This window comes from Coturnix japonica, chromosome 1 (assembly GCF_054131305.1).
Source record: "Coturnix japonica strain WE chromosome 1, WE-NBRP24, whole genome shotgun sequence".
Lineage (NCBI taxonomy): Eukaryota > Metazoa > Chordata > Aves > Galliformes > Phasianidae > Coturnix > Coturnix japonica.
In genome coordinates this window covers 1,194,561-1,207,190 of record NC_140663.1, presented here as the reverse complement: position 1 = coordinate 1,207,190, position 12,630 = coordinate 1,194,561, and the positions used below count along the sequence as shown (strand labels likewise).

The 12,630-nt window shown below is 41.9% G+C and overlaps 1 protein-coding gene across 1 annotated transcript in view; it reads left to right on the top strand.

Annotated features, from left to right (window-relative positions):
* EXOC4 (exocyst complex component 4) overlaps window positions 1-12,630 on the top strand; it is a 375,161-nt gene that overhangs the window by 281,959 nt on the left and 80,572 nt on the right. The window contains exon 11 of the mRNA XM_032448867.2: window positions 3,078-3,297. Within this exon, the coding sequence (XP_032304758.2) occupies window positions 3,078-3,297 (220 nt within the window). The remainder of the gene's footprint in view (window positions 1-3,077; window positions 3,298-12,630) is intronic.

Genomic DNA, 12,630 nt, shown 5'->3' with positions numbered 1-12,630 from the left:
TTCAGCATATAGCAAATTAAACCCCAGTCCTCCTTCTCTTAGGCTGTACCACTTTAGCGTGATGTTTCTGAACTTTTAGCACAGCTCCCTACTGTAAGGGTAGCTCTGACATCCATACTACATTTTTCTTTACCTTTTCTCTACTTCCATTTCCTCCAGTAGAGATCCTTTGATTAAATGAAGACTTCAGAAATTATCTGTTTTTCATTACCATTATCGTTTAATCAAGCTATCCTTGAACATTCAAGCCGAAGGTCACTCATCCATATCCTCTTGTCCTCCACACCATGCACAGTTTCATTCTTAATAACTTTTCCCTGCTATCAAGTTTAAATCTGCTTTCTTAAGCTCTTGACCATTTGTTCTTTATCACAAGTGTTGCTGAACACTCATAAAATCCCTCTCACAGAGTCATTGCTATCTAACAGCCTTCTCCTAATCTGTGATTACTTTATGGTTTGTATCAAGTAAAATAAGGGTATCCTCTGGATCCTTACCGGTATTAAATGAACTGCTGTTGTCTTATTTATGCCAAGAAGTTAAAGCCTGTTGGAACACGTGAACCACCAGAATTCAGTTCTCTAATGAAGATGAAGTTTGCTAGAGATTGAACCGTGGGTCTTTAGGGGAGGCCTGAGATGGTGATTAATGCTGGGTACAAGGAGTCCAACATTCTTGATTACACCTTTTGCTAGCACTGACCTTTCCTGTGGCCTCACACAAGCAATTTAGTTTCTGCTGTGGGAAACACTTGGAAACGCCATCACACCATTGCCTGATAAGGAGTTGATTGTAGATCAGCAAATCTGAGCTCTTCTAGTTTGTATGGGGACATTGTCATTCTGAAAGTTTTCCAGTGTTTCTGTTAGTCCAGCCATTTTTAAGCACGTGCTGGGTTATAGAATTGAGTGCTGTTCCTTTCATTTCACTCAAAGCTGAAATTCATGGAATAATGTGAGTTGGAAAAGACCTTAAAGATTATCTCATCCAACGCCTTGCTGTGAACAGGAGCAACTGCAGCCGTACCAGGTGCTCAGAACCCCAGCCATCCTGACCTTGAGTGTCTCCAGGAATGAGGCATCCAACACATCTCTGAGCAACCTGTTCTAGTGCCTCACTGTCATTATTGCAAAAACCTTCTTCCTTATACCCAGTCTAAATCTCCCCTCTCTTAGCTTGAAACCATTTCCCCTTGTCCTATCACAACAGACCCTGCTGAAGAGTCTCCACTCTTTCTCATAGCATCCTCCCTTATAAACAGAAAGGATCAAGTTGCTTTCTCTCCCCTTTCCCATCTGAAAGAGAGATAATGGTATGTGGCTGCAGGCTGCAGGTATTATAAGAGCTAATTCACTTTGTTTTTAGTGAGTTCTACCCATCACGAGCACTGTGTAAATGAGGCTTTTAAAAAAATGGGAGAACATTGAAGATTTGTTAGCAGATGTGGACAGATGCAGTCAGTGAGTGAGTTGAATGAGATTCCATCAACCTTGACAGCGTTCTCTTAAGGGCATCAGTGGTTGCCACTTGGAGCTGGTGACATTAAATCTGTTATTTCAGAGATAAGCTCAGTGGTGGTCTCTGTGCTCTCTTCCCAGATGACTCTGCAGTTTCCCTCTTTGATAAAGCCTGTTCACGCTATCGATCCATGAAAGCTGGGGAGTAAAGCTGCCATCCTTTGCACTTCTCCCTGTGCAGTGTGTCTCTTTAGAGAAGCACTTTTCAGACTTAGTGCAAACGGTTCCCTCTGCAGAAGCAACAGTTGCATCATCCCAAATGCGTCACTCCACTCTGATTGAGTCAATGCTGCAGGGGCATTAGGGAGGAAATTGTTTGGATTTGAAGGAAATGATGCTACTGAAATTGACAGGAGCTCTGAAAGGAAGCTGCCTCCTCTTGGATTGCTGAACGAGGAGGTAGGAAGTTGTGGGTCTGCAGACCTCACTGAAGTGTGTGGGGAAAAAGTGGTTAGTGCAAATTTATCCCTTGTAAATGCTCACTAGTCTGGAAATGCTGAAATATGCATTAATTGCCAAAGGAAAATCTTTCCTAGTGAAGAAATGGCGGTGTTCTGAGTTGCTGTGTGTGTTGGGGGATCCAGATTCAAACACTTGCTTCTATTCCTGATCTATAAAACAAAGAGAAAAACAATTCCAGCTCATCCAGGAATTAAGATTTGAAAGAGTGCAAGGCACCTGCATGCAGTGATGGGAAGGGCAATGCAAATACCTTCCATATTTCTCTCTGTAAGATAGAACATCTCAGTCCATTATGACCCTGCTATTCAACACCTAATTATGTAAATATATACAAATTTGAAAGGAAGACTAATTTTGTTGCCTCGAATGTAAATGAAAGAAATGACGAGGTAGTTTCTAGAAGAAACTCCTAACTGGTAAACAGATGGCACCACTGAGAGGAAGATATTTTGCATGAGGAGATGGCAAACATTCTGTGCTAAAATATTCCCAGAATTGGTATGTCATTCTGCATACAGGGGAATGGGATCCTAGAATGAAACAATAACACGTAATAAATATATAGCATAATACAGACATGCATAATGCAGTATGATATCAGCACTTATGCCATTGTTTGTTTGTTTTATGGTATCTGTAGAGTTTGAGCTATTAAATGCGTCTATTCATTTTTAAAGGTGGGGAATTAACCAGTATGAATCAAGTGGCCAACCCCAGAAGTTTGCCTTCTCAAAGTGATTTATGACATCCTGATTTTGTTTAAAAGAAAAGGTCTTTCCAGTATGTCTCAAGTAGTGCAAAATCAGTCATTTTTTTGGGGCAGATGAATGGAAATTGTGCTTGGGTTGTGGATTCTCACCAGTTCCCCATATTGTCTGTTCTCCTTCTCTAGCCATCAAGTCTGTCTCACCATCTGTTGGCATTTTATGTTTTTTTGAAGGCCACCCTATAAATCTTTTCTGCTCTTCACACTTCACGTCATAGTCTGTCTTCTCTTCCCCGTTACTGGTGCTTGGCTTTTGACTGTAGGAATCACAAATAACAACCGTCACGCATTTCACTGCATGGTTTAACTCCATTCAATGCTTTGTTTTCCAGATTCATCAAGGAGATAGAGCACGCCATGGAGCTTGGCCCAACCAAACAATGTCCTCTCCGTGAGTTCCTCACCATGTACATCAAGAACATCTTCCTCAATCAGGTACTGGCTGAGATCAATAAAGAAATCGAAGGAGTCACAAAGGCATCTGACCCCCTGAAGATATTGGCTAATGCGGATACCATGAAGGTCCTGGGTGTGCAGCGGCCTCTTCTGCAGGTAGGAACTGGGTGAGCTGCCAGCAGCTTCTCTTAGAGTGGGTATGTCCCTTTTGCTAAATATCCCAAATAAGCAACTAATCGCATCTTTATGTCTTGCCTGACACATACCAGTTATTAAAGCACCCGGTAGCCACTATGATGACAAATTAAAGCCCTACTGTAAAAGCTAATTTTCAAGGGTTTTGATGATGCACGTCTCCCTTAGAAGTTCTAGGAGTGCTTGCAAATCATAGAGTGATGCAGTTGGACTACAGACATGTGCCAAACTCCCAAGGAGGAGAAGATATGAGATGTTTTACCTCCCTAGTGCAGTGTGTTTGTGATTCACGTGGTGCTGTCACAGCAAGGCAGCTGTATTTGCTACCTCAGCCAGATAAGAGAGATATGAGAGATTTGGCTTTGAAGTTAAGAGTATTTCTGTGAGAAGTCTCTTATGAAACAGCTTCTTAAAGCTCTGATGTGAAGCGGTGATAATAGCAATAAACACGCATCTCATCCTAACTACATGGGTAATGGGACAGTTCAGAAGCCTGAGAAAAACATCCAGATATTATACTTGTTGCATGGGACTGAAAGGAATGAATTAACAGCCTCTTGCTGTGATTAGGGTCAAGCTCTTTTAATCCTTTTAAATAATTCCCTCTTATCTATAAAATCGTCTCTTCGGGAATGAATAATGTTTGCAAAGTTCTTTGGAAGTAATGTGCATCTCCCAAGGTTTTTATGGCTTCTTTCAACCTTAGTTTATGTCTCTAAAAATGCGTGTATATTTTGATGATGCATGCTAATAGCATTTACTGTTCTCATCGTTATTTGGGAGAAGCTGATGGGGTTTCAGCATGTATTAATGGTTACTAAAGCTGCACCTATCTGGATGCTTTGGGTTTGGGTATGGGATGTTTTATTTCAGTGGCAAAGCAAAATGAAATTCCAAGCCTTTAGAAGAGAATGGGCTCCTTAGAAGGGGGGCAAAGCCTTCTATACATGGTTTAGAAAATCTCCATGAGTTAAAATGAAGTTTTGGAGAGCACAACTTCCCTGGACTACATTTGTGCCAAGACGGAGCTTTAATGACCTTGTCTGAAACCTCTCTATCAGGACTAAGGAGTGGAGGAATAAAGCTCTTTGTAAATAATTACCAACATAAAAATGGTTTCACTGAACATACACAGAGTAAGCTGAGAACAGGGCATGGCCCCAAGAGCACTTTATGGCTGGGTATCTCACATTGAGCCCTCTTTTAAGCTGGAGTTGATGACATTTGTTTTTTTTCCTCCCTTGGCACTGCTGAAGTATTGCCAATCAGGTATGAGATGTTATAGCAGAACCACAGCAGGAGCGGTTATGAAACAGCAGCTGAGTATTGAAAACAACTTTAATGAGAACAGAAGGAGTTTTATAGATGAACTTGAGTGCATTGGTTGAGCAATAATAGCAGAGAGTGGGGAAGAAACTACAAAATGTGCCCTTGTTTTGCAGTTATTTGCCAGTAATTCCTCAACATTGTGAGTACTCTGGAGAAGAGAAATAGGCCAAATCGGCAGCATGCGTAGAAATCTTCCAAACTTTGATTTTTTTGGAGAAGGGTAGGAAAAAAAAGTAAGTTTTAGTGTCGTTCTGGCTTCCACAACAGGAAAAGTGTCTGAAGATTGAAACTCTGAGTTACAATTAATAGCAGAACTCTACTGTTTCATTTCGAGGGCTCCGTTGAGGATGTTGTTTAAGGTTCATGTTGAGGGATCTGGAAATAATTAAGTATATGGTGTGGCATTGTGTGTTGTTTGCTTTCCTTTTGTTTTCTCTTCTGGGAATTAAAGCGAATGAGAGCCTGAACTCAGCCTGCACAGGCAGCTGACCTTACTGAGAGCTGAAAATGTTTTACAGGAACATTAACACACAAGCTTTGGAGCAGGACCATGGAGGTTGTTAACCTTACCAATTTGTTATGGATTCTTAACGTAGTAACGTATTTCTGTGTACTGTGACTTGTTGGGAGCCATGAAAATGCATTATATAATAGCAAAGCATTTTCTTAAAGTTCGTTTGGGGTTGAAGAGATAGAATGGCTTGGGATTTTCCTATCCAGCCCCTGTAATTTATTTCTCATGATGGATGGAAATCATTACGAACTGGAATTATTCTTGGTTGGAGCGTACATGGTCAGAAGGTCTGCCTGTTCCCAGCATTACAGAAGGGTAATTTTGTGCAAGGGAAGAAAAATGGCTGCCTCTTTGAACCAAATCAGCCAGATAGCTCCCTAAAATAATTGTATTGATTTTGCATTAAAAGGAGAAGGCTCGTTCTTATACTGACAGCGCTGGAGTCTGGAATCTTTGCCCTCATCACAGCATAGAATCATAGAATGGGCTGTGTTGAAAAGGTCCTCAAAAGATCATCTAGTTTCAACCCCCCTGCCACGAGCAGGGTTACCAACCACCAGACCAGGCTGCCCGGAGATCATAGATGCCCAAATCACAGATATAAAGAAATCCGGGTGTGTGGTGTGAACCATCCTTGCACCTCTCTCCCTGAGCTGTGTTGCTTTTTTCTCCTCCCTTGTGTCATCCATGGACGGGTTCATGGTTCAACCACTCCTTTCTATCCTGAAGATCTTTCTGAAGTGCCTGCAGCAGGAGCCACAGCTGTGATGTGAACACGACTCAAGCGTTTATCAGCTCCCACCGCACAGGGTGATAATAACTTCTTGGTGATAACTATCAGTACGTGTTTGACCTGAATTAGCTTTCAGATGAGAGGTTTTCTAGTATCTTATGCCACCATATCCTCAGACAAATCCAGTTCTTTAAAGATTATGCTAGGAAAAGATTGCAGCTGCCCATTATAAATAGTGCATTTAACGAGGATGGTCTTGTTTCCATTCTCCCAGCCGTAAATGTGAAATATTGTAAATTCCTCTCCTTTTACTCAGAGTGACTGAATAACCGTGAAACTAATTTGTTTCAGAATTATTCCACGTTAAACTTTATGCTGTAATTGCTTAAATCAATACTAAATTAGGCTGCAGGCAGCTCGACAGCTTCCTATAGCTTTACTCTTGTATGTTTCATGTCAGCGTGATCAATCTTTCCAGCCAGGTGGTCACTACGAATGGTGGCCTTGAAGATGCATCACCCCATTTCCAATGTGAAGCGCATGTGGCTTCCATCTTTCCAGCAGCAGGGCAGGATTTTCCCTTAAAGCACAAGTGCGGCTGCTGTTTATTATAGCAGACTTATGTAGATGACAGGCGTGATGGTATTCTGGCAAAGCTCCAGTGGCTGAAAATCAAGTGAAAAACTCCTTCAGAAGTCAGAGCATGCAGCTGTTTGCAGGATAATTACTCGCTGGAGCTAATTACTCCGTTGCTAACACCGCTTACCCCCGCACACAAGTCATTCACTTGTGTCTTTCCAAGGAAGCATTGCTGGTGGCCTCGGCATGTTTTCTCCCTGTCACATTACTGGGTGTTAAGAAGAAGAATGGTTGCAGTGAGTGGCATTTAAATGGCTCACCAGGAGAGATGAGCGCATGCTTTGATAGCAAGTGGGTGTTATTATTTATTAGTGTAAACAAATTAGCTGTCTTTTTAGTCTGGCTTCCAGCAATCAAAAGGCATTAAGCCTGGCTGATCAATAGGATTTTTCCTATTCGAGGACAAGTGTGGCGATAAAGATCTGGTCCTTGTGTTTCAACTGGTTTTCAGCAACTTAGTGTCTGAAATTATGCTTTGCAGGTGTCTTCATCTCTGTGAAGACGGACCAAGTCGACAGCAGCATTGCCAGCTGAACCCATGTCACGAATCTTCTTTTTCACTTCGAATTGATAGAGGAAATTATCTCTCCGTGGGAGTCTGAGTCTCCCTGTTCCTTTAAATATATCTTTAAATTATTCTTCCTCTGGGGGAAACGTTTAGAGTAGTTACTGCCTTTTGGGGAAGGCTTTATGAGGCTCCCTTGTAAGTCATATTCAGATGTGTAAGTTCTCCACTGAGGCTGATCATGAAGCTGTGAGTTATATAAAAGCAATTGCTAGCTTTAGGCAAACCGTTATGGCAGTGCTTCAATTTATTTTAAAAAGCAAGCTTAACATTTACTGAATGTAAAGCCTAGGCAGGAGATGGCTTTAAGTTGCACGTAGACATATTGGAGCAGTGTTCCTTGCAGGCAGAATTATTTTCTTCCTCTCCAGAACTGGAAGAGCAAAGTCATCTTGCACAAAGCATTCTATGGCAGCACCACATTGGACCCAAAGGAAGCAGTTGCATATTTGGGAGCTGTTGGAGAGGGTCCAGAGGAGGGCCACTAAGATGGTCGGAGGGCTGGAGCACCCTTCCAACCTAAGCTGAGTGTTATTCTATGATTCTGTGATGTGAGATCTCTATGGCCTGTCATTAATACCTGCAATCTGTGGTTGTCTCTTCCATTGGCAGGTGCAGTGTTGCGTTGGAGTTGTCCAGAATCCATGTAATGCCTGTATATTCATGGCTGAACGTGGGGCAGTATACTGTATCTTTCATGGTTCATGAGACTCAACACCAAGCTGATCTTGGCTATATAACTAGTGATAGGACTAGGGGAGAATGGATTCAAGTTGCACCAGGGGAGATTCAGGTTGGTTGGTAGGAAAAACAACTCTGAAAGAGTGATCAGGAGCTGGAATGGGCTGCCCAAGACGGTGGTGGAGTCCCTGAAAAGAAGATGGACTTCTAACTCCTTTCTATAATTCTGTTTGTCAGAGCTACATTAAATATGAAGCAGATGAAATAATCCAGTGTCCACATTACATCCTTCACTCAACCACTGCCTGTGGTTATATATTGGTACATGTGATGTCTGGTTTAAATTGCTGTGTTATGAAAGTGTACCTCTCCGTTTGTGCTACTAGGGTCAGTTTAGCTACAATGGTCTTGTCAGTGCTAGAGATAAAAGTGCCTGTATAGCAGCTGTATCAATGAGTCTAATCAAAAGATCTTATGGGAAAAACAGACCAGTTAATAAAAAGAGATCATCCAGTCTTGTCTCTCAGCAATTACATTGTGCTTTTCATCAGTAAATCTTAAATGTTTTTTCGAGAATTTAATTGGTAAAGCTTGCTATTCAAAGGCTGTCTGGCTAATGTGACCCAACATCATTCCTGTGGTCCAATACTTGAAAATGATTGAATTCATGCCATTAGCTTCTCTTGCTTAGGGTTGTCTCTGCTAGGTTATTTTAGATGACCCAGGCTGGGAAAGCTGTATTTCTAGCCTTAAGCTCTGGATTTGAACAAAAGCAATAACCATTGCTCTGAACATCTTTGAAACTGGCAGCAACAGGTTGGAAAAACTCAACCTCCTGAGCTGCTGGTAGTGAGAAACCCATCTGGAAGGGGGTCAAGCTTTGTGTTTTCAGGGCAGGTTGGAAGGGATAGAGCGACTGCTGTCTCTTTTGATCTTTCTGCAGCAGGATTTTTTGGTGGACAAGCAGGAGAGAAGTAATGGTTTCTGACACATATGCTGACAGGGACTGAACCGCATTAGCACTCTGTCAATCTGATCTTACAAGAGCTGCTTTTTTTTGGAGATATATTTGACTTTACCAGCCATCAAAGGCATCCTCAGTTTTTGGTCTGCGTAGTGCAAGCAGCCAAGGGAGAGATGGATCGCTGCGTGGCCAATGTGACTCCATGGAGATCAACTTCTCAGAGGAAGCAGAAAGGGCTGTGGGACCTCAGGGTTACCCTGGTTGCAAAGAGAGGTTGAATTTGCCACTGTGAATTTTCTATGTCTTTCTGTTTGTTATTTTTTCTGGACATTAGTTTGATAAGTGGGACTCCAGCCAAAGTGGAAAGAGAAGTGTACTCCAATTCTATCATGCTGGAAACAACAGAAAACAAAAAGAGAGTTAAAAAAAGAGATAGGTGGCATTATCTTCTTGGCCTCAAGGATTGACATCTCACTAGCATATCCTGTCTGTGTCATTGCAATTCCCTGTGCACTTTCTGGATTAATCCTGTCTCCATAGATGTACCATAAGGGTTTTTATCACATTTCTTTTGCTCTTGAATTAATGTTCTTCACAGGGCAATGGGAGGAACTGTGCATTGTCTGCCTTTTTCAATTCCTTCTGATAGGATTTTAATTTTAAATCCTGCACTCATCGCACATACATACAACCATTTCTGCTTGGCCAGAAGTCAACAGGAGTGTGCAGTAATTGAAGATTATGGGATATACACCGGCATAGTACTTGTGAATGCCTGCAAAATACCTAGTGCATCAGTTTTGCTGCCATCAGTGGGATGCAGAGAAGCTTCTACACTCCTCATTTTCCCTCACATGGCTGAGCCCACATTGCTGGTGTCAAGAAACAGCCCCTTATCTTTATGTCCAGAGGAGAAGCCATTGGGCTTGGCTGCACTCCTGTTTGTTTAGTCCTTAAACTGTTCATTTCTTGTTCATAACCTCATTAAGCCCATAGCATCCATAGCAGGAGGTAGAGTTGACCTCATTGACGCAGGGGTGCTTCCAAAATTGGGTGTTAAGGCTCAGAAACTGCAACCACAAAAGCTCTGCTTCACCCAGCTTTCCATTTCTCCCTCCAGCTACCTTTCTTCCACTGTATTTCATCACCTTAAATCAGCATTTGAACATTTCTAGGGTTGTTTCTGTGATTGATGACCATATCTGCAGTGTCCAGAAGGCTCTTAGTATCCGCCTGTAAGTATATAAGGCAACGTCTGGTGAACTATGCTTATAAATAAGAAATGTACCACTCTGAGGCCAACAGCCCTCTAAGATTGAGAGGGCTGGAGCACCTCTCCAATGAAGAAAGATTGTGGGTACTGGGATTGTTTAGCTTGGAGAAGAGAAGGCTCTAGGAAGTGGCCTCCCACTACTTGAAGGGAGTGTATAAACAGGAGGGGGACTGACTGATTACATGGGTTGATAATGATAAATCAAGGGGGTTTTAAGCTGAAACAGGGGAGGTTTAGGTTAGAGATTAGGAGTAAGTTTTTCACAGTGACGCACTGGAACAGGTTGCCCAAGGAGGCTGTGGGTGCCCCATCCCTGCAGGCATTCAAGGCCAGGCTGGATGTGGCTCTGGGCAGCCTGGTCTGGTGGTTGGTGACCCTGCACACAGCAGAGGGGGTTGGAACTGGATGATCATTGTGGTCCTTTTCAACCCAGGCCATTCTATGACTGTATGATTCTCATTCTTAACTATCTTTTCAATAAGGAAGTTTCTTTACTTGCTTTTCTAAACTTGACAGTGCTGGAATTCAGGGTGATTTTCTTGACTGTGTCTGCACCTATTAGCCTGAGGTTGTGTCTCTCCATCACAACAGTGCGTATTTTCTCCCATCTCTTTGCTTGATTTGCTTTGTGAATCCCAAAACAGACTGTAACACAGACCCAAGCAATGCACTCTATAGTTGACTTCCAGAGAATAGAACTTTCCTGCATTCTTGTTGGGCTCATTGAAAGTCACATTCTTTTTCTTCTTCCCTGCAATTGAAGCCTGAGTCCATTTCACTTGGGAAGAATAACTCTTAATTTCTCGTTTTTGAAATGTTTTCCTAATCAGAAGTGCTGTATGAGAAGAGCCACGGCGTTTTAAATAATTGATGGCTACTTTATTGAGTTGTCAGCACTAATTCATCCTCTTTTTGAAGAGCTTGGATGTTCAAAGGAGTAATCTTTTTCCAACGTGCTTATTTTTTGAAGAAAAGTTGGTTTTTATAATTACTTTTTTTTTTTCCTTGCAATGGATTGTAATTGTAGCTGTGCAGCAGTGGGGTGGGATGAAGTACCTTCCAGCTCATGCCGTCTCTAAAATGCCTTTATTACCATTTTTACTGCTAATTTCTCTGCCTCCCTCCTCCTTTTTGCCGAGCTTTAATTATACCTGTTTTAAAAGTGCATTTTGAAATATGACACCTCGTTCTCGTGGAGAACAAAAGAGAGATTAATCCATTGTTAAAAAGGAAAGGTAAAGAAGCTATCTTTCTTTGTCAGGGCCACCCCTCCTTGACAAATCCCTTTCAGTGGGAGGACTGCAGAGAAGGAGCTGTGATTTTTGAAGGAAGGGTCTTGTCAACAGAAGAGCTGAAAACCAAAAAACAAGTGCACGGATGCTGTGATCAGAGCTTTCCTTCTTGCACATGGGTTCCCCCTCTCCCCTCCCTTAGCAGAGAGAAGGGCTCTTGAGGGGTGTGTAAACTTCGCTATCAGTTTAGAGGTTAATAGCGCTGTGACTCACATCTGAAAGAAGTGAGAGAAGGTGGTAATCTGTAAATAGACAGTAATCCTTAATGTTGTAAAAAAAAAAAAAAAAAAAAAACTCATGGAGTTTTGCACACACTCACAAAGCAGAATGGTAACTTTTCTTGCTTTTCTTCTTATGGCCTCAAGTTGCGCCAGGGCAAGTTTAGGTTGGATGTTAGGAAGAACTTCTTTATAGAAAGAGTAGTTAAGTACTGGAATAGGCTCCCCAGGGAAGTAGTTGAATCGCCATCCCTGGATGTGTTTAAGAGCCGTTTGGATGTGGTGCTCAGGAATATGATTTAGTGGAGGGTTTTTAGAGTTAGGGTACTGGTTAGGCTGCAGTTGGACTTGATGATCTTCAAGATCTTTTCTAACCAGGGTAATTCTATGATTCTATGATTCTAATGGTCTGCTTTAGTGCTGTGTATTAATTATATAATTAATTAATTGATTTCACGTGTTTACTTGCATCAGCTTCACCCTATAGAAGGTGAAAGCTCTTCCCTTGCATTGCACATGGGATGAACCCATATTGGAGCTCAGTGAAGTTCTTGGGTGCTGCCATGTTATGCAACCCCAGTTGTGAATATTGTGGGCCTGACCCAGGGCTTGATGGAGAGCTGGAAACATGAGGTATGGCTCTTCTAATTAAAGCATGCAGAGACCTCATGTGTCTGTTAAGACAACTCATACATGGAGTGAGAGTAGAGCAGAATGATACAATGCTATAGGAGAGCTCTACCACGGCCTGTGTTCTATTTTAATTAATTAAGTGCTAATTATAGCTGCCGGAAAAGGTAAAGACAAGAGAAAATTGAAAACATTAAATTTGTGAAGATGGCATCCCAAATTCTGATCTTGGCTGACCTTGAAGTCAATGGTGTTACACAGGATAGTTTTCCAGCACAAGAGAGATGAGATCTATCCCATTAACTCTAAATTATTTCTGCAGTCAGTCATTTTAAACATAAAAGGACAGGGAAGATACGACCATTCGGCTGCATGCAACTCCTGCTTGCATGAATAGCATCAGCCTCGATAACCTCTTGAGTTGCATATAATTAAAAGAAAAACAGGCTTGAACAT